This window comes from Camelina sativa, chromosome 19 (assembly GCF_030686135.1).
Source record: "Camelina sativa cultivar CO46 ecotype springtype chromosome 19, ASM3068613v1".
Classification (NCBI taxonomy): domain Eukaryota; kingdom Viridiplantae; phylum Streptophyta; class Magnoliopsida; order Brassicales; family Brassicaceae; genus Camelina; species Camelina sativa.
In genome coordinates this window covers 14,599,087-14,619,450 of record NC_141898.1, presented here as the reverse complement: position 1 = coordinate 14,619,450, position 20,364 = coordinate 14,599,087, and the positions used below count along the sequence as shown (strand labels likewise).

The 20,364-nt window shown below is 34.1% G+C and overlaps 1 protein-coding gene across 1 annotated transcript; it reads right to left on the bottom strand.

The window, feature by feature from the left end:
• Nucleotides 1-6,187: 6,187 nt before the first annotated feature.
• On the bottom strand, nt 6,188-8,060 carry LOC109124400 (cytochrome b561 and DOMON domain-containing protein At3g25290-like). The gene is made up of 3 exons (XM_010490335.2): nt 7,205-8,060; nt 6,861-7,115; nt 6,188-6,666 (listed from the first exon to the last, which is right to left on the bottom strand). Exons 1-3 carry the CDS (start codon nt 8,030-8,032, stop codon nt 6,403-6,405), a joined length of 1,347 nt encoding a protein of 448 aa, XP_010488637.2. The 5' UTR covers nt 8,033-8,060; the 3' UTR covers nt 6,188-6,402.
• Between the last annotated feature and the right edge of the window lie 12,304 nt (nt 8,061-20,364).

Sequence of the window (20,364 nt, the reverse complement as noted above, 5' to 3'; positions counted from 1 at the left end):
TCACATCTTTATAAATTTATATAGAAGTAACTTCTCATCATTGTATTCAAATTTTCATTATTTTATATTTTTGACAGAAATTTTTTACAGTTGCGTATCTCTAAGTTGCGTCTGTTGAATATAGAGTTGTGTCTTTTACAAACAGTTGTGTCTATTCAAATGTTCGCATATGTAGAAATCTATATATAAATAACTTCTCATCATTGTATTCAAATATAATAATTACAATCTGAAAAAATGCCAACAACAGTTGTGGTTATTCGTCGTACCTTTTCGTAATATATATATATATATATATTTATATATATATATATATTTATATTTTTTTTGACAGAAAATTTTAACGGTTGCATCTCTCTAAAAAATTGTGTCTGTCAAATGTAGAGTTGTGTCTCTTACAAACAGTTGTGTCTATTCAAATGTTCACATCTTTATAAATTTATATATAAGTGACTTCTCATCATTGTATTCAAATTTTCTTTATTTTATATTTTTGACAGAAAATTTTTACAGTTGCGTCAATCTTATTATATAAAGTTGGATTTTGAAAGTTAGTCATTAATAGGATTTTGACATGTGTCAAGTTATCAATTTGAGATTTTGACATGTGTAAAAGTTAATATTTAATAGGAGAAATTTGAGATTACAACCAATAACAAAATATTTGTTTTAAACAATATTAATACTGTAAAAAGATAATTATAAAAAAAATTTGAAATTTAAAAAGTTATTTTTAAATAATTATAAGGAGACTATATATATATATGATCATAAAATTCGAAATTATTATATTATTTATTTATTTTTCAACTTAAGTTATTAAATCTTAAAAAAAAATAGAAATAGGATTAAGGAAAATATACAGTTAATTCTTAATTCTAAATTTTGTAAATACTCACTTCTATATAAACATCGATCGTCTCATATTTTTCACTTTACAAAATAATTTATTCAAAAACACATCTTTCAACTTTGTTTTATTGGTAAAACTATTTTAATGGGAATGTAAATTTTCGTATTTTTTTAAACCAAATTTTTCTCCATACTTTCTCCTTTTTCAGTTTGGAATACATAAGATTAATATGTTGACAAAAAAAAAATTAATATATGCGCTTTTTTTTTCTAATACCGTATTTTAAAATTTATTGTAGTATTTTTAGATTTTTCTATTTAATATATCTTTCATCTTTGAATTATTTGAGATTCATATATTAACGTGCTTATAATTTTTTTACTATATCTATAATTATATCAAATTAATTTTATTCTAATTTCTCAACCTTGATTGGTTGATCATAGACTTTTTTCGTGCAAACATAATTGTTATCATTCATTCAATCCCAAAGGGAGATAACGAGTAGAAGCTCATCAACCTAATGGTTGGATAAAATAGGTTAATCAGACACAAGCTTACAACAAACATAGATAGATAGGTTGGAGAAACATGAATCGTTGTTGATAGATCCATAGGAGCTCGGAGACTGTGACACCCTGGTTTGCGAATAGGTTCATAAGAATTGATTTGGCCACCTATGTCACCAAAGTGCACTTATCTTTTCGGTCAAGGATCCTAAGAGAACTCTAGAGTTAAGCGTGCTTGAGCAGAAGTAGTTTCAATATGGGTGACCTTCTGGGAAGTGATTGTAGGAATTGTGCGAGCGAGAACAAAACACAGGAAAAGATCATATGGTGATGTGTAGGATCGGTAAACAAGTATTTAAAGACTCCTGGACGTACCAAACTGGTCGTCGGATATGGGCGGTCCCACAGGCCGTGATTAGACGTGGGGATCACTAAGCAAGGTGGCAGAGACAGACTCTACATCATGGTGTGTTAAAGACACTTCTACGAATACATTGGAAAATTTAACATTAGTTACTATATATCAAAAGATTTTGTAACATTAGAAAAAGGTCTTTAGTTTCATTGGTTGTCGGAGCAAGCTATTTTTAGATAGCTAAAAGACGTGAACATGCTCTCTCCATACAGGAGGAGCGCATAGCCGAGGTTCTCTCAATGGTGGAGGAGGTTGGACGTAAAGTTATCTCTCCAAGGGAGGAAGGTGGAGGATGTTGGACGAAAGGTTAATTATCTCCCCAACGGAGGAAGGCGGAGCCAAGGTTCTCTCCATAGTGGAGGAGGTTGGATGCAAGGTTCTCTCCATAATTGAGGAAGGCGGAGCCGAGGTTCTCTCCATCCTTGGTCATACACTATTGTGATGATACATCATTGATTAGTATACTATGTAATATCTTTTTGTTCGAAATTTTTTTGACCAAAAATTTTAGTAAAGAAAAAACCTATGCAAAATTGAAAGTAAAGAAACATATAAAGTAAAGAAATTAATGTCTTCATACAGACATTATCTAGGTGGTGTTAAAATATATATTTGTAACATACAATATATTTAGATGTAAAAAAATATACTTTTAATGGTAATATATAAAAAAGATTTGTATATAGATATAAATCATTTTATTAAAGCAAAAATAAAACTTATAAAGAACGTACAACAACTTTTAATAAACTTTTATTAAATTTAATTTTATTTACAAAACTTTAAACCCGCACATCTGGCGGGTCCTTGTCTAGTTGAATATAGAGTTATGTTTTTTACAAACAGTTGTGTCTATTCAAATGTTCACATCTTAAGAAATCTATATATAAATAACTTCTCATCACTGTATTCAAATTTTCTTTATATTTGAATTAGTTAAAAGAGAATTTGTTAGAAATGATGTCTCATCATTGTGAGAAATTTATTGCAGTTTCATATATTTTGTTAATCGTTGTAATATTTAATTATATTCAGTTTCTAGGTATACAACCATCTATTTATCGAGGGTTATCATTCTATTGGTATGAATCTAAACTGAAATTTTTGTTTTTAGCTGTTAAAAAATGTGGTTCAAGTTGGTTTTTCAGAAAATGAGAGCATATTGGCTCGTATATATTTGTTTATTTTTTTGTCACAAGTATATATATATATATATATATATTTGTCTAATCCATGCTTTTTGATTAGAAAACTAATTGTATTATAGAAACAATATGGATTTCTATATTTTTATTTAAAAAAAAATATCTTATTATGAAATATCAAAGGTAAAAATAAAAATAAAATATCACAGTTCGTTCTATTATATTTTCTACAGTTGGAAATATTCAGTTTATTGGGAGATAAAAAACTGGTGATCAACAGAAAGATTGACGGTTGAGATGATTGTCCAATAAACTATCTTGACGACAAAGACTTATCTACAACTTCATATAGGTTAAGAGAATTTGTATATTTAGTTCTAGTCATAATACACTCAAATTGAAATCTTAAAAACAAAAGATACTGAATATGAAATATTATAAAAGTTTGAAAAGATTTTAGATTCTGACTGCCAAAAAAAAGAGGAGCGTGTGAGAGCAATGAACCCGGCCGTCTTTGGCCGACCATCTTCCTTAGACGCGCACATTGTAATGCTACATCATACACCTAAATATTATTGTTATAAGTTCTAACTATTATTGTTCCCCTCTAATATTTATTATATAATTTATTTATGTATGACTCGGGATAATTAACCAGCATCTTATGCGCAGAAAAATTAGTAATAAGTACATGCAATATTGGATTAAAAATGTATATATAATTGATTATAATTGCGAAAATGTTTAATGACTATAGGTTGTTTTATATAAAAATATGTTTCATCTATAAAACGATAGTTGTTTGTATTACATATACATTTACAATACTGCCTTTATGAAACTAGATGTATTCTTTTTTATATGAATATATAACTGAGTTTTGATTCAAATAAATAAAATATGTGATTATTTTCTGTTTAGTTATATTCAAATTTGAGAGGATTGGTAATTTTCTTACTGATTGACTGAATAGTAATATTTATATTCATTTTTTATGAAGTAAAAATTGATTTTGGAAATAGCAATATGTTTGAGTTATGCTAAAAAAGATTAAAATAATTAATAAAAATGAATTTAAACAAATCATTATGTCATTTTAAGAATAATGCTCAATTAATATTTTTAATATTTGTAATTTATTATATGATTATTAAAGAAATTTATAGTGTCGTATACAATGTATTCATAATTTTATCATTTAAAAAAAAATTCAAAATATAATCATTTACATATCATATTTGACAACAAGAGAATAAGTTGTAACACTTCATAAAATATACAAAAATATGACTGTAAAGTTAAGAAGAGAAGACATGGCTGTAAATTGCATTTATTCATTTTTCAGAAATTAAAAAATACTTTACGAAAAATTACGACGAAAAGACATAGAAAAAGTTACATTGAAAAGACACGAACGAAAGATTAAGACGAATAAAAACGAACGAAATAACACAACTGCAATGTTATCTCATGGCAGTTAATTGTAAAAATTTGTTTAATTTGATGTGTGTAGCATTGATAATTATTTCTATAATCATATGTGAAGGTAAGATTATTTTTTTTAAAATATTTTTCATTAAAGATATAAAGAATGTCTCAAAAATTTGTATGTTTTTGAAATTTTTATTAAATAGTTTAAGAATACCAATAGTTTAATAAATAAATTTAATTAAAGAATTTTTGTAATAAATATTTTACTAAAATGAGTTCTTCCGCGATATCGCGGGGCTCCATACCTAGTGTAAATAATAATCTTCTAAAAAAAAAAATTTATAATCTTATGTATTCAATGATCGACATCGGTATAATCTTCTGAGTCTATTATATTAATCTTTGATTGGGATCTTAGACTTTTTTTTTTCTTTTTCGAATATAGTCGGGTCTCCTAACATCATTAGTTCGTAAACGAAGGAAAGTGATAGTGGTAATTATATATATCACCTATTCTTTTTTTTTTCACGTGAAATGAAATCATTTGACTTCAGATTCTCTTCACTTTTATCATGAAGCTAAGCATTAATCACTCATTTTTTTGACATTAAGTTTAGAGAAATCTAACCTAATTTTATCGTCGTCTATAGTGAATAAGAAATGTTATTATTACGAAAATGAAATCCAAACTCTTATACCAATATAGTTTTAGTACGATGAAATACATTTCTTTTAATAGTTTTGTTATAAATTATGATGATTTATTCATTCAATCGTGGCAAGTACATAAGACTATTGACATTTAATTACGGTGAATGAAACGTGGCAAATCTATCTATAATTTGAAGCAAAACAAATGTAAAATTGTATTCGAACTCCATGACTTAACTGTTTTTGTAGGTACGTACAAAGAACCATACAAAATTAAAACTTCAATTTCACAATGATGATGATTATAATAATAATATGACTTAGTTATGAACAAGGGACACACAAAATGGGCCTAAGTTTGCGGAACAAAGAACAAAGTTCCCTTAATTATGACAAGTTGAAAAAGAGAGGTCTTCGAACAAAACGTAGCAAAGTTTAAGAGAAGTAAAAAGAAGCTAGCCATGCAAATGACACATGGAAATGTAAGTTCGACAGTCCACACCCCACTTTTTAAAGGTTATCTCTAACTACCTTTAGTAATTAAAAATACAGATTATTATTAGAGTATTTGCAGTTGCAATATGAATATGATAATTAAGACAAATGGTCATAGTTTTTTTTTTTTGCCCAATGAATTTAAACATGTTTTGGACGTGATTTTTTTTTATTTCTAATATATATTTAAGTATTTTAAAGGACAGGAAATGAATTTTATAGATATTGAAACCACAATTTTAAATTATTTTTCTTATAACTATTGTTATATTACGTGACAATACCTAATGATAGTTTTTTTTTGAAATATCCATATATGATGATCACCTTTACCGAAGAAAGAAACTAAAATCTAATCTTTGAAAAGCTTTCAACTGAATTTCAAACAAACCATAGAGAAAAAAAACAATGCTGAAAAAAGTTTTCAAATGAGATTTCAACAAAAGTTTGATATAAGTCCCTAATGACTAATGTGAGGACAAATAGGTCTTGATGAAAATCAGATTGAGAAAGACACCTAGGTATGATTATGTCTTGCCACCATAATTTGTCTAAGACCTTAGTGTACATAGACGTTTCATCTTATTGATTGGCCACAACGACCACAATCATGTGGACATATTTGATTACCTTTTTTTAGTCACATGGGAATAAGTCCAAATAATTAGTTGGACACTGAAAAATCATAGATTTAAAGTAGACTAAGAACTTTTTAAAAAAAAATTAATCCCCTACAATAATTCATAACCAAGAAAGAACCCAATAAACAAACCAAAAAGCTACGAAACAAGAGAATAATAATACATCTATACATTGATAATACAAGATTTCATATAAAATTTTAGTAACAACAACCACAAATGAACCTTTTATTAGTTGACCAGATCTTTATCGGCTCAGGCCCTAAGGCTTCATTGAGTTGTTTGATTTTCTCTTGAGTACAATGACCCAAGTGACGGCTTCCAAGAGCAAAGCAATGCCTCCAAGAATAGCGATCACTGCAATGTAAGCCGTCTTGTAGGTATCTTTTGGGTTCAAGATGTTGAGACCTTTGAAGACATTAATGATCCCGAGGATGAGGATCGCGTAGCCAACTCCATGGTGGTAGATATTCCAATAAAATCTGTACTTGTGATCTTTCTTTGGCCGCAACAACATCGCAAACATCTATACAAAGAAGTTAAAATGATTCACATCGCGATGTAAAGAGTACATAATATATTAAGAGATACGGAACTCTCCATTAGAAACACGTGAAACTTAACATGGTATCCAAAACATAGTAAAAAACCTTGAATCTTGAACATGGACCTTTAAAGTGCAAAACAGAGCAAAAAACAGAGTTTTTTCTTGTAATTTACCTGAATAGTGGCAAGGGCGAAGAGGGCAATACCAATGTTACGATGGCCGGTGAAGCGAATACCCTCAGACTCGCTGCCGAGCTTGAGTCCGGTACCCCAACCGGCAACGCCGATGACATAAGCCGAGAACTGACAAGTCACGTGAAGGTAAAACCAAGCCGGATCTGCGGATTCAAATATTCTCATATACCTAGCTATTATTGCTCCTATAGGAAACAAAATCCCCCAGCTCACCGCGTTTAGTATCCCATGAATCTGCACATTACTCACCATACTCAGCTTCGATTACACGATTAGAAATCATAATTTATCGGTTTAAAGAATCTTGTTATGTAGAAACTTACATTTCTCTTCTCGATCTTGGCATTTACCTCACCGCCCCCAGAGATGGTTGTGCTGCCGCTGTTGTCACCTTTTAAATCAAGAGAGCTCATAGAAGCAAGATTCGGCGGGTCGAAAGCGTGCTTCCCAATCATTCCACCAGGACCTAATTGAGGACCAACTTGCCAAACCTGATTCACCTTTCCCTTTGCCACCAAATCAGCCGGAACCTTAACCCTAGCAAAGATCCTCAACGTTCCTCCATCCCTCGCCGCCTCCTCAACTTTCATATCCCAAACATCAAACGCAAGCTTCGAAGGAACAAGCGAGCTATAGGAGCTAATGTTTAGCGTCTTCACCACGGCAACACCGTTACCTGGATCCTTGTAAGCGACAAGGGTTTGAGCTCCGACCATACCTGTACCCTTTGGATTTATAGCCCAAGCGATCCATCCGCCAGGCTTTGCGGGAGGAGCGGAGAAGACGACGGCGAGAGTTGTGTTGGCTGCATCGTAGGAATAGTGAAGGAAGGCTTTGAGTTGAGGGAGGTCAAGGCAGTGAGGGTAGGTTTTATCGCCGGAAAACGTCTGTGACTTGCAGGTTTGTGAGACAGCCGGTGAGATTAGAAGAGCCAAGAAAAAGAAAGAGAGAGAGGTTCTTACGGAAGAAGAAGACATCGTTGGATGGAATGTAGTAACCGTAAAGGTTTTTAATTTGGCGATATTAATAGAACTCTTTTTAAGAAGAGGTAATAAAACTAGCATGTGTTTTGGTTTGTGAGATTTTACATGGACTAGCCAATAATAGCTTCTTTTTTTTTTGGTTATATTTTTGTTTTGCTTTTTGAGCATACATAAGAATGATGTATGATTCTGGAAGAAATCTAAGAAGAAATTCAAATTAAGCACGTTTTGACAATATCCAATCGTATATTATAGCAATCCGAATAAATGTCACCAAAAATTGTGTTTTTTCAATCCTATTTTTTAAATAACTTTTCCAAAAATCTGTAAAAAAATTAATTGTGTGTGCGATTGTTCATTGTAACTTTTCATTGTAAAATTGTATTTATACGAATATTTGTATCTTTTTATCGCGACTTTTCATTTAAAAATACTATTTTTATTATTTTTGACAAAAAAATTATACGGTTGCGTCTCTTTAGAAAGTTGCATCTGTTAAATGTAGATTTGTGTCTCTTACAAACAGTTGTGACTTACAAACAATTGTATCTATTCAAATCTACATATTTTGTTCTTCTTTTATAGCAATTTCACACTTTTGTTTTAGTTTAGAATGTACACATCTTTAGAATTATATATATTTGTTTTTTTATTGGAAAAAATCTAAACTTACTTTTTAACATATAATAATAATAATAATCTGAATAATTGTGAACAACAGTTGTGACTTTTCATGATACATTTTTGTAAGAAAATTGTTTTTTTTTTGATATTTAAAAAAAAATCATACACTTACATCTATTCACTGAAGAGTTGTGTCTTTTCACCATATTTTTTTTTCATATTTTTGTATCAGTACTTTTCGTTCTATTAGGTGTGTCTATTTATATAGTCATGTCTTTTGAACTCTCTATATATTGGTCTCTTCTTCAATAACTAACAAATCATTGTTCATTGAAACAAATTTTACGTTTTATGTTGAATCTAAATAATTTGAATATTAATATCCAATATTTAACATTATTCTATAATATAAACAATAGAAACGATTATAGCAATATAGAAATTTAACACAACTTAATATATAATTTACAGTTGCATCTATTTATCATAACTTTCGTAAAAAAACTATTTTAATATTGAAAATTAATTTTATTTTTAAATGTTGTCTATTTTTATTTTTATTTTTATTTTTTGTTGATATATTTTCACTCATTTTAAATATATTTTATAATTTTTCATTGATACATTATCATTCATTATTAAATATATTTTATAATTATAATTATTTACTAAAAATTGCATTTACTCATTACAACCATTAGTTCAATATCTTAGTTAGTGTGACACCCTGATTTTAGAGACTTGCAGAGAGGTTTAAAAGAATCGATTTGGCCACCTATGTCACCAAAGTGCACTTATCTTTTCGGTCAAAGGTCCTGAAAGAACTCCACAGTTAAGCGTGCTTATGCTGGAGTAGTCTCAGGATGGGTGACCTCCAGGAAGTGATTGTCGGAACTGTGCGAGTGAGGACAAAACACAGGGATTATCACCATCTCGGTTAGTGGGACAGTCTACGGTTAGCGGTATTTAGGTTGTTGAGGAGTTTGAGGATGTGTTTCAGTTATTGTAGGGATTACCACCATCTCGGTCTGATCCTTTCAAGATTGAACTGGAACCGGGGACGATGCCGTTATCCAAGGCTCCTTACAGGATGACTCCAACAGAGATGACAGAGCTGAAGAAGCAGCTAGAGGATTTGTTGAGCAAGGGATTCATCCGTCCTAGTGTATCACCGTGGGGAGCGCCGATGTTATTCGTTAAGAAGAAGAATGGGAGTTTCCGCTTGTGCATTGATTATTGGGGTTTGAACCGGGTCACTGTGAAGAACAAGTACCCTCTTCCCAGGATCGATGAGTTGTTGGATCAGTTGAGAGGTGCTACTTGGTTCTCCAAGGTAGATCTGGCATCGGGTTATCACCACATACCGATAGATGACGCAAATGTGAGGAAGACGGCTTTCAGGACGAGGTGTGGGCATTATGAGTTCGTGTTGATGCCTTTTGGGTTGACTAACGCGCCAGCAGCGTTTATGAGATTGATGAACAGCGTGTTTCACGAGTTTCTGGACGTGTTTGTCATCATTTTCATCGACGATATCCTGGTATAGTCTAAGAGTCTTGAGGAGGATGCAGTGCATTTGAGGGCAGTTCTGGAGAAGCTGTGGGAACAGAAGTTGTTTGCTAAGTTGAGCAAGTGCAGTTTTTGGCAGCGTGAGATGGGTTTTCTGGGTCATATTGTTTCTGCAATATTCAGGCTATCAGGGACTCAGGCTATCAGGGATTGGCCTAGACCGCAGAATGCCACAGAGATCAGGAGTTTCCTTGGTTTGGCAGGTTACTACAGGAGATTTGTGCAGAACTTTGCAAGTAAGGCACGTCCGATGACTAAGTTGACAGGGAAGGATGTTCCTTTTGTTTGGTCACAGGAATGCGAGGAGGGCTTTGCAAGCCTTAAGGATATGTTGACTACTACGCCAGTATTGGCTCTGCCTGAGCAGGGAGAACCCTATGTGGTTTATACAGATGCATCCAGAGTTGGTTTGAGGTGTGTGTTGATACAACATGGGAAGGTGATTGCCTACGCTTCGCGGCAGTTGCGGAAGCATGAGGACAACTATCTTACTCATGATTTGGAGATGACTGCTGTAGTTTTTGCCCTGAAGATTTGGAGATCCTATCTTTATGGTGCAAAAGTACATGTGTTTACAGATCATAAGAGCCTGAAGTATATATTCACTCAACCTGAGTTAAACTTGAGGCAGAGGCGGTGGAGGAGCTGGTGGCGGATTATGATTTGGAGATAGCCTATCATCCTGGTAAGACTAACTTGGTAGCAGATGCTCTGAGTTGGAAGAGGGCAGCATCGGCTCAGGAGCAGGATATGGAGTCTCTGATAGGAGAGATTAGTGCGTTAAGTTTGTGTGTTGTATCTCAGGAGCCGTTGGGTTTGGAGGCGGCTGAAAGAGCATATCTTCTGAGCAGAGTGCAGTTGGCTCAGGAGAAGGATTTGGGGCTGGTGAATGCCTCTAAAGATGTTGATTCAGAGTATCAAGTCTCATATAATGGTACCATATTGGTGCATGGGCAGATTTGTGTGCCTAAGGATGAGGAGTTGAGACAGGAGATCTTGAGGGAGGCTCATGCGAGCAAGTTCTCTATTCATCCGGGAGCGACTAAGACGTACCGTGATCTTAAGAGGTACTATCATTGGGTCGGGATGAAGTAGGATGTAGCTATTTAGGTCGTGAGGTGTGATGTTTGCCAGCTAGTGAATGATGAGCATCAGGGTCCATGCGGGTTACTGAAGATTCTTCCCATTCCAGAGTGGAAGTGGGATATGATTACTATGGACTTTGTGGTGGGTTTGCCAGTGTCTAGGACCTTTGATGCTATTTGGGTCATTGTGGACCGGTTGACTAAGTCGGCACATTTTCTGGCCATTAAGAAGACTGATGGAGCAGCGGTCTTGGCTAAGAAATATGTGAAAGAGATAGTCAGGTTGCATAGGGTGCCAGCAAGTATTGTGTCTGATAGGGATTCTAAGTTCACTTTGGTGTTCTGGAAGGCATTTCAGGCAGAGATGGGCACTAAGGTGCATATGAGTACAACTTATCATTCCCAGACAGATGGACAGTCAGGGAGGACGATCCAGACGTTGGAGGATTTGCTGAGGATGTGCGTGCTAGATTGGGGTGGCCATTGGGCAGATCACCTGAGCTTGGTAGAGTTTGCTTACAACAACAAATACCAGGCGAGTATTGGGATGGCTCCTTATGAGGCGTTGTATGGGAGACCATGTCGTACATCGTTATGCTGGACTCAGGTGGGGGAGAGGAGCATGTATGGTGCTAGTTTTGTTCAGGAGACCTCAGAGAAGATTCAGGTTCTCAAGCTAAACATGAAGGAAGCTCAGGATAGGCAGAGGAGTTATGCCGATAAGAGGAGGAGAGATCTTGAGTTTCAGGTGGGAAACAGAGTGTACCTCAAGATGGCCATGTTGCAGGGTCTGAACAGGTCATTGTCAGAGACTAAGTTGAGTCCGAGGTATATGGGTCCGTTCAAAGTGATTGAGCGGGTGGGACCGGTATCATATAGGCTGGAGTTGTCTGAGGTTATGTGATATGCTCAAATTTACCCTAGAGCTACTCTCTCAAATTAAGAGATCACTGTAGTATTTAGGGATCCTATCCACAAGGACTCTAGATCACACAATAGATTTATTAATTTTTTAATTAAGCTAAACAGAAATAAATTGTATTAAGATCAAAAGAGGAAGAAAAGCAATAAAAAGAAGAGTTAATTCAATAAAAGAGAAGATAAGTTCAGGAAAATTCTCAGGAAATTCATAAAAATCAGATAAAATAATTGTTAGGATTTATTAAGAACAATTCTAAAACTTAAATCACAAAGGTAAAATTAACCAACTCTCGCTGCGAAAATTATCTAAGTCTAAAAACTATAATTCCAAATCTCTTTGCAAATCCTAATGATTAAACTAGCATTAAATTCAGGTTTGATAAGTTCACAAAATTCCTAAATCAAATCTCTTTGTAAATAGGTATTTTGCTCATCTAAGATTATTTCAGGAAATTAATAACACTCTCATGTCTATCAATTAACCTAAGATCAGATTCTAGGTTGTTCTCGCTACTCTAGAATACACAATAAACCAATCAAGATGAAGAATACTAAAGATATTAACCTAACAATCTGATAACCTAACAATTCATGAATTCCTTTGAAAACCCTAAACCTAACAAGAGAACTACTCAGACATGATCAATGAAACACAAATCATATTCTGAATAAATTGCATTAAAAGATTAAAAGAAGTAGAAAAGGAGTTTTGAATCTTCTCTGGAAGGAGTCTTAATTCTTCTCTCCAAAAACTCTCTAAATCTCTCAAAAGTTACAGGGAAAAATAAATCTTAGGTCTAAACAATGACCATAAAAATCCTATTTATATTCCTAAAACACGTCCAGGGACTAATGATGCAAATATGGAAAACTTTGGGGTGGTTCTGTAAATCTTCAAAACTTGTGAGAAAACTTCCGATTCTTCTGTTGGATGATGCATCGATCGACACCATCACTTGCATCGGTCGATGCTTATGTCTGAACTTGTCTTCCAACTTCGTAGCTCAGCCTCAATGCTTGATTAAGCTTCAAATCTTCCTATTTAGCTCCATTATGCTCCCATCCATGCTAAATCCTATAAAGACTCAAAAGACTCTAAAAATACCAAGAAGACTATAAATAAGACTTATATCATGGCTAAAAACACCTAAAAACCATGATATATCATTATGCGAGCGTTCCACAAGGTTTTCCATGTGTCTATGTTGCGGAAGTGTCTCCGGGAGGATGACCAGTTGTTGGCTAAGATTCCTGAGGATCTTCAGCCTAATATGACTTTGGAGGCGAGACCAGTGAGGGTTCTCGAGAGGAGGATCAAGGAACTTCAGAAAAAGAAAATTCATTTGATGAGAGTCCTTTGGGACTGTGATAGTGTTTAGGAGCAAACTTGGGAGCGAGAGGCGAGGATGAAGGCAAGGTTCAAGAAGTGGTTTGAGAAACAGGTCGCAACTTGAACTTGTCTAGCCTAGTCCCAGGTGTAGTCTGTGGCTGGAGCGGGAATGGAGTTTTCCAGCCCATCTCTCTTGTTTACTTGGTCGCTTAGGGGTGGTTGGTTGTGCTACTAAGTAACAAGATGAGGTTGTGCATCGGTCGATGCAAGATCAGTTTTGTGCGGACGAGTTTAAGTTAAATGTTGTGTTTCGGGTTAGGAAAAACCCTGGGAAACATGTATAAAAGGGGTTTGTCGGGTTTTAGCCGAGGTTTGGCCCTTTTTGGGTGAAAAGAAAGAGAGGAAAGAGTTTTTGAGTGTTCTTGAGTGTTTTTGAGGTTCTGGAGAGATTGGAAGTTGTTCATGTAGAGATCTGTAACTGGGATCGTCGTAGGAGCTTCCTAGAAGTGTTCTTTTCTTGTTTAAGGTTCAGATTTGTCTGGGGTAAAGGTAAGTGCATGACCATGGCTTATCTAAGCTGGAGATTTCTATGATCTTCTTGTTTATGTGTTGTTTGGCTTGTTAGAATGTTATTTGGGACTTTGTGAAGCTTTCTTGTGGCTTGGGATCGAATTTGATGGTTGTAGGGACGAAGATCCAGCGAGAAGCTTGAGAGAAAAAGGATGCTCGGCATGTGCATCGGTCGATGCAAATGCGAGGACGGCGCGTTTGACCTAGGAGCATCGGTCGATGCCATGTGGAAGCGTCGGTCAATGCGATTAGGGTTTTCGTGCTATGTCGAGCATGCATCGGTCGATGCAATGTGCATGTCGTTCGATGCAAGCATGTGTCGGTCGATGCAACCCCAGTTGGTGTCGGTCGATGCATGGTTGGCGTCGGTCGATGCAAAGTCCTGGTTTGTCATTGTTGGTTATTGATCGTTGGTTGATGGTTAGAGATGTCTCTATTACTTTTAGTATAGCCCAGTAGATGGGAGGATTGCCTTACTGAGTGTTTATTAAATACTCATGCATCTTAATTTGTGTTTGTGGTGCAGGTAAAGGCAAAGTGTAATCGTGGAATCAAGGCAATGAAGAGGAGGATGTTCTAGAGACTCGATTGGTTGTTGTCTGGCATTGCTAGATTGCTAGAGTTTGGTCATTAGAACATTGTTAGGTTGCTGGTTTTATGTTTCCTGCGGTTTGGTTATTGGTTATTTGCTATACTTATATTGGTTAATTAATTATTGGATATTATTGGTTTAATGTTATGGTTTGTGTTATCCGCTGTTGAGTGAATATGGTTAGGTGGCTAGTGGGTATGGGACTACTAGTTGTAGAATATTTATTATTATTATTACTATTATTATTTATTAAAAAACGGATCGGTCGTTTCAGTTTGGTATCAGAGCCGAACCCAGATGAGTGTGGAATCGAGTGGGCTCACACCGTCGAGGGTGACGGTCTTGGTGCGCAACGAGGACGTTACGATCTGTTAGTGGGGGTGAATTGATTTGCGGAGAGCTTTAAAAGAATTGATTTGGCCACCTATGTCACCAAAGTGCAATTATCTTTTTGGTTTATGGTCCTGAGAGAACTCCACAGTTAAGTGTGCTTATGCTGGAGTAGTATCAGAATGGGTGATCTTCCGGGAAGTGATTGTCGGAACTATGCGAGTGAGGACAAAACACAGAGAGAGATCATGTTGTGATTTGTAGGGACGGTAAAAAGTCTATAAAACCTCTCGGGCGTAGCAAACCGACCGTCTGATATGGACGGGCTCAGAGGCCTAGTGAGAGGACGTGAGGCCCATGAAGAAAGGTGGGTTCATGGACTGGGATTAGACATGGGGACCACCGAGAGGTGGCGGTCGGAGTGTTAAAAGTGGTATCAGAGCCGAACATAGATGAGTGTGGAGTCGAGTGGGCTCACACCATCGGGGGTAATGGTTTTGATGCGCAACGAGGACGTTTCGATCTGTTAGTGGGGGTGAAATGTGATACCCCGGTTTTAGAGACTTATGAAGATATTTAAAAGAATTGATTTAGCCACCTATGTCACTAAAGTTCACCTATCTTTTTTGTCAATGGTCCTGAGAGAACTCCACGGTTAAGTGTGCTTATGCTGGAGTAGTATCAGGATGGGTGACTTTCCGGAAAGTGACTATCGAAACTATGTGAGTGAGGAAAAACCACAGGGAAAGATCATGTGGTGATTTGTAGGGACGGTAACAAGTCTTTAAAACCTCTCGGACGTAGCAAACCGACCGTCGGATATGGATGGGCTCACAGGCCTAGTGAGAGGACATGAGACCCATTAAATAAGGTGGGCCCATGGACTGGAAGTGGACATGGGACCCACTAAGGGTAGGCGGTCGGGGCGTTACAGTTAAGATCACTTTATCATAACCGTTTTTTACTAGTAATATAAATATTAATTGTTATGATGGTTCTCTTTACCATAATTCTTCATAAATTATCTTATATTTATAATAATTTAAACAATTTCAATATATTATTTTTGTATTTAAACCTATTTATTATTTTTCCCTTTTTAATAATTTTAGTTTTATTTGTAACCCATACTTTGAAACTATTTGATTACTTTCAAATGATTTTATAATATATAATTAAAAAAAAATTCTAAAATAATTCTCCTGCGACATCGCGGGGGGTTTGAGTCCTAGTAATAATAAAAAAAATCCACACCAATAAGGATTTATTATTGGTTTTCTAACACTCTTTTTGTCTAAAATATAATTAGATATGTGAAATAACATTATAGTAATTAAAAGTTATCAACATCATTATACAAAAATCACAATAATTCATGTCATAATAACCATTAACAATTTACCATCATCATCAACACTTTCATAATTGCCATGCTTATCATATTTGTTATCATAGTAATATTACAATGGAAAATGTTGAATATATTCCTACTCAAGACATAAATAACTGGGTGTTTTTTTAAACTAATTCTACCTTTTTCTAATGGTTTGATTCTTAAGTTTTATGGTTTTTCGATACACATGTTCTTAGTGCTAGAATATAACTGATCACCTTATATTTAGATTCTAGATTTTCTTATTTATCAAAGTGTTCAATAGAACGCATGAACCAATGTGAATTGAGCAATCCCTAACCAATGAAAGTCAACTTTATGGGGTATTTTTAATTTAGTCAATTTGTTTGATAATATAAATTTGATTAAGAGATTAGAAATGAAAATTTAGTAAATGAGTAGTCAAATTTAATGATTAATTATTTGAAAAAAAAATAGTCAAATTTTGTGTTCATGTTATAAAACGGGTTTTAATCGTTAAATTCCTTATTTCATATCAAAAATATTATTTTTAACCAATTGAGCTTAAATCTATTAACATTTCTAATGTAACATATCTAATATTTAATAATTAACTGGCCATTCCTCTGAACGTAGGTCCGCCAGTGCTATGCTATGTGAGTGTAGGAAACGCCATGGGACCAGCGATTCAATTTTTGTTGATTACGAAGGTCTTTTTATTTAAAAATTTAGTTCCAACACTTTTTTGTTGTATATAATTTTCTTATGAAATTGTGATGCTTTTATGTTTACCCAAATTATGATTTATTCATTGCTTTAAAGAGAAAAATAATCTTTGGTAACATACACTTGTGAGATATGTGTGTAACTAAAGGCAAGATTATTGTTTTTGGTAGCACTATAAACAATACCTAATCTCAAGGTATTTAATACCTAATCTCACAAATCCAAAGCCTCTTCGGCAAAAAACAAAGGCACTCTCCCACCATTGGTGCTACTGCCAAAGATCGTAAAAGCCATACGCAAAACTTGTTAGAGATTTTATTTTACACCATTCTACACAATTTATTTATTTATTTGTTTTGTTTTTCTGATTGAAAATATACAATTACGTATTTCAGGGGAAAATGGCGATCACCAGTATAGTTAATGTCGATCCAAAGTTGATCATATCATTTTTCGTCTTGTGTTTGTGTTGACAGTAAAAAAGGTGCTTCTGATGTTATAAGGCGGGTTACTGATAACTATTTAATTTGCATGTTTTTAGCATCTTTTTTTTCTCTATATTTTGCATTTTTTATACTCTTACATTAGCATTTTTAGGTCATTAATTGTAGGAATTCACTTTTAAGCTATTTAGGGTGTTGCATTCTTGCATTTGCATACTTTGGATGAAAACATGTGTTTTATAACCTAAAATGGGGAGAAACAAGGACAAATCCGAGCATGTACGCGAGGGAGCCATCGAGCTGGAAGAACAGTCCGAACCCCAACACGATCGAGGAGGATCCGAGAGCAGGAAGAACAACCCGAAGATCTACCCGAGGATTAACCCGATCTCATCTTCGTGCACCCCATCGAGTAGACCCTCGGGCAGGACTGGGAAGCTAGGTCAAAGGGGTTTCCATATATAAACCCCTCCTCTTCTTCCTTGCAAACGAGCACGCCGCATACCCTCAAACCAGAGAGCGAGAGCTTCTGTGAGAGAACTGAGCGACTCAAAACACTTTTCACTTTTTGTTAGGATTTATTTCATAAATTTTTATCATTTCTTTAGATTTCTATCTTGTATTCTTACTTCTCTACTCTATCGTTTATTACAATGAAATTTTCATTCGAATATGCTTTTGTTTCTCTTGCAATGAATTCCGAGTAGTGTAGTAAAGTTTCTAGGGATGGGATAGATGATTTCGTGTTCTTGATTGGTTAGGATGTCTTAGTTTGATTGTATATGTTTAATAGATTCCCTTCTAGATTGGTGTTCTTAATGCTGTCAACAAACCGAGAGGGTGAGATTAGATCTAGGGCGTTTTACCACCGAGAGGTGTAGATGAAATACTTGAATCAACCAATGCTAGAGGTTTACTCACTTAGCCTAAGAGATTAGATGATTAAGGGGTAAGGGGGTTAATGACAATAATGAATCGGTTCTTATTGCCTGCTTGGTCATGTTTCTCCAACGAGAGTTGAGTAGGGGAGTGATCAAGGTTGATTGTTTCTATCACAAAAGTGTTTTAACAAGATATTAGAGATTCATTGTCTAAGGAATATTTGCATGAGGCATGTAAGACATCCGTATTGGTCAGGAACACTTAGGATTCGATTACCCCATCCTTAGAAGCTTTCGTATTTTAATTGCTTGCATTTTTATTCATCACTCGATCCCTTACCCGAACAGGTACACGATCACCTGCTTCGAGTAACCCCTCGAGTTGTTCATACCTTCTTTGCTTACTCGATCACCCCACCCGATCCTGTACTCGAATGCTTGCATCGAGTGCTTAGGTCGTGTGGTTCCTTGTTTATATTCCTTTCTTTTATTATTTTAGGATTGTTAAACAAAACCCCATTATTTCTTGGCTCGACTTGCATTGTTCTGATTGTATCCTTCCTGCTAGCATAAACAACCATTTGGATTGATAACTCTTTGTACTACAACTGCATAGGGAATTGATACCCTGGGTGGAAAAAACCCTGTTATCAGTTACCAACAGTTAAAAGGAAAGTAAATCATACATGGTGTTATCTGAATTTGAGGATGAAAAATGTGCAACATTAAAGAATATAATATTGATTTTATATCTCTTAAACTTCATCATCTTTAATAAAAGAATCACACATAGTGTTATCTGAATCTGAGGATAAAAAATGTGCAACATTTTAAATCTCTAAACTTCATCATCTTTAATAAAAGATTACTCATGGGGTAAATTCAAAACTCAAAAATGACTAATCATTAAGTTTAATCAAGCATGTTACTACTTTAAATTTTTTATTTGGTTATTTCATTCATAGCAGATTTTGAAAAAAAAAATTCTGTTGGTTTAAATTTTCATTTTCTCTTGTCACAACATATACGCCCTAAAAGGTGTTTTTGAAGTTCAAGGCAACATATGTAGATTAATGGAACAAACACGCACATTGTCTGATCTGAAACTGAAGATAATAAAATCCTAGCCATAGGATAATTACAATACTTGACCATTGTAAAGACAAGTATTGTAATTCCAAAAGGGATAATTATCACTTTGATTGCATATCTTTACAATGGTCATTTTTAACAGACTACTTCTTATGGTTATAGTTAAATCAGTTAATAAAAGAAAAATAAATATTATATTATGTTTTATATTGTTAAAATACAGAAAACTATAAGAAATACTCACTATGGAATCTCATAAATTTTTTAAATTAAATCTAAATAAAAATTATTATAAGAGTTTAAACTCATGGTGTTTAGAGAGAACAGACTCTAAAACTATTTTTGTAAATAACTATCATTCGGTTTGGACAACCAATCTTGAAGTTTTATTTTAAGAAATGTTTGGTTGACAAAAAAAAAAATGAAGACACATGAATATACCTTAAAATATTATTCAAAATTATTTTATTTTAATTTTCTCAAAGTTGTTTAAATATTGATCAACCATTTTAATGTTTACAAATACATTACATAAATCATCTATTTTGTAATCACAAATTTCACCACGAATGTATCGTACAATGGTTACGTTACAAAACAACACGTCCTAATCGTATAAGAGAATTTGTCTAACCTTTTAAACATTTTGTTATTGAATAAAGTAAACATGATTAATAAAATTCATTAAAACGAGGGTTGTTTAGTTAATTAAGAGACATGACTCTTCCCCCAAAAAATATACCATTTGTATCAATAGAAAAAGAATCCCAATTAAGAAAGCAAAATACAGAAAGATGAAAATCTAACAGTAAAGAAAATTGCCAATAAACTTAATAAACACTAAAATTATACTCTAAAAAGTAAACTTACCGAAAAATATGGAGATAAACCAGCACGAGGCAACTCCTAGTTCTAATAAATTGTATAGTAGTAACAAGCTAGTATTTATATGTAGCTAATATCAATCATATCTAAATTCTAAT